The sequence below is a fragment of the Arabidopsis lyrata genome (genome assembly GCF_000004255.2).
Source record: "Arabidopsis lyrata subsp. lyrata unplaced genomic scaffold ARALYscaffold_6, whole genome shotgun sequence".
NCBI lineage: Eukaryota > Viridiplantae > Streptophyta > Magnoliopsida > Brassicales > Brassicaceae > Arabidopsis > Arabidopsis lyrata.
In genome coordinates, this window is record NW_003302550.1 from 17,996,651 (window position 1) to 17,997,914 (window position 1,264).

At 29.7% G+C, this 1,264-nt stretch overlaps 1 protein-coding gene across 1 annotated transcript in view; it reads right to left on the bottom strand.

The window, feature by feature from the left end:
• Positions 1-1,066: 1,066 nt before the first annotated feature.
• LOC9310583 (defensin-like protein 209) overlaps positions 1,067-1,264 on the bottom strand; it is a 344-nt gene continuing 146 nt past the window's right edge. The window contains exon 2 of the mRNA XM_002874470.2: positions 1,067-1,261. Coding sequence (XP_002874516.2) covers positions 1,067-1,261 — 195 coding nt within the window. The remainder of the gene's footprint in view (positions 1,262-1,264) is intronic.

A 1,264-nucleotide genomic window follows, 5' to 3' on the forward strand; every position in this document is an offset into this window, starting at 1 on the left:
ACGAAAAAAATATTATTATTTATTTGATAAAATCTTAATACTAAAAACTCATTTGAAGTATGTATAATTTTATGTTCCAATATATATCGTTGGCAACTCTATAAAATTAATACTAATTAACTTATTAAATATATTTTGAAGTAATTTCTGAGCCCGGGTAATCTGTTTAATTGGTCTGCTTTGTTTTGGAAATTTGGAAGTAATTTAGTTTGTTCGGTTTTGAAGACATTTCACCAAATAAAAATCTTATTGAAGTCTTCGATTTAAAAGTACAAAATTTGGTTCGGTTTGTTGTAAAAACGAAATTGCGGAATGGACACGAATATTCAGTTTCGCATGTTTTGTTCTTATTAGGATTTTATAAAGAAGTATTTTCATCATTTCATAATTGTATCAGCCAAATAATTAGGCCAACTATAAATATAAGACATAAATGAGAAATGCGAAAAAAAAACATTCAAACCACACATCTTAAGTCGTTTAACATATGTGGCGGCGGTCAAAACGAGCTATCCGACATGGTTTTAAAGAGAATTTGACGGTAAAACTAGGTAGAATTGGTGAAAAAAATAGCAAAAAGTATAATTGATTTTGTATGAGAGGAGAGAAAAGAGAAACAAACGGATAAATGATTTTTCGTCAGATGAAAAAAAAAGAAACGACTTAGACCTAGGTTTTATTATCTTTATATGAACAACTTCGTTAAATCAATCAGTTTGAATTCGAGTTCTGGGTTTTAATGGAACCAACATTTGAATTTGTTTTATTCTTCTACTTAACGGTTTATGTGTGTAAACTAAAACAAAACCACATTTACCAAACATCAGTTTGGTCAATTCAGTTTGAAATTTCGGCTCAAACCTAGCAAAAACTCTAGAAGAAAAATTAATTTATCTTCTCCTAAGCTAAGTAAGTCAATTTATTTTACACTAATAAGTAGCACAAATATCATGTCGTGTGCATAACTTTCAGCCTGTTATCTATGTTCAACACGGTAAATCTAAACCATAGAAGAATATTAAATACGATAATTTTATTATAATTTTTACAAGAAAATTATGAAGCCTTATTTAATGTCACTAATACTGCAACGACATTTAAATCTTGTACAACTACGAATATACTTACCCCTTCTAAAACAAGCTTTTCCGCAGTCATAACAAAAACCCATTACGCCTTGACGAAGAGACTGTCCAAGATGTATATCCACTAGAATTTGATCCATTGAAGGGCTCGCTGATGGATTGTCAAGAGATGTTCTCTT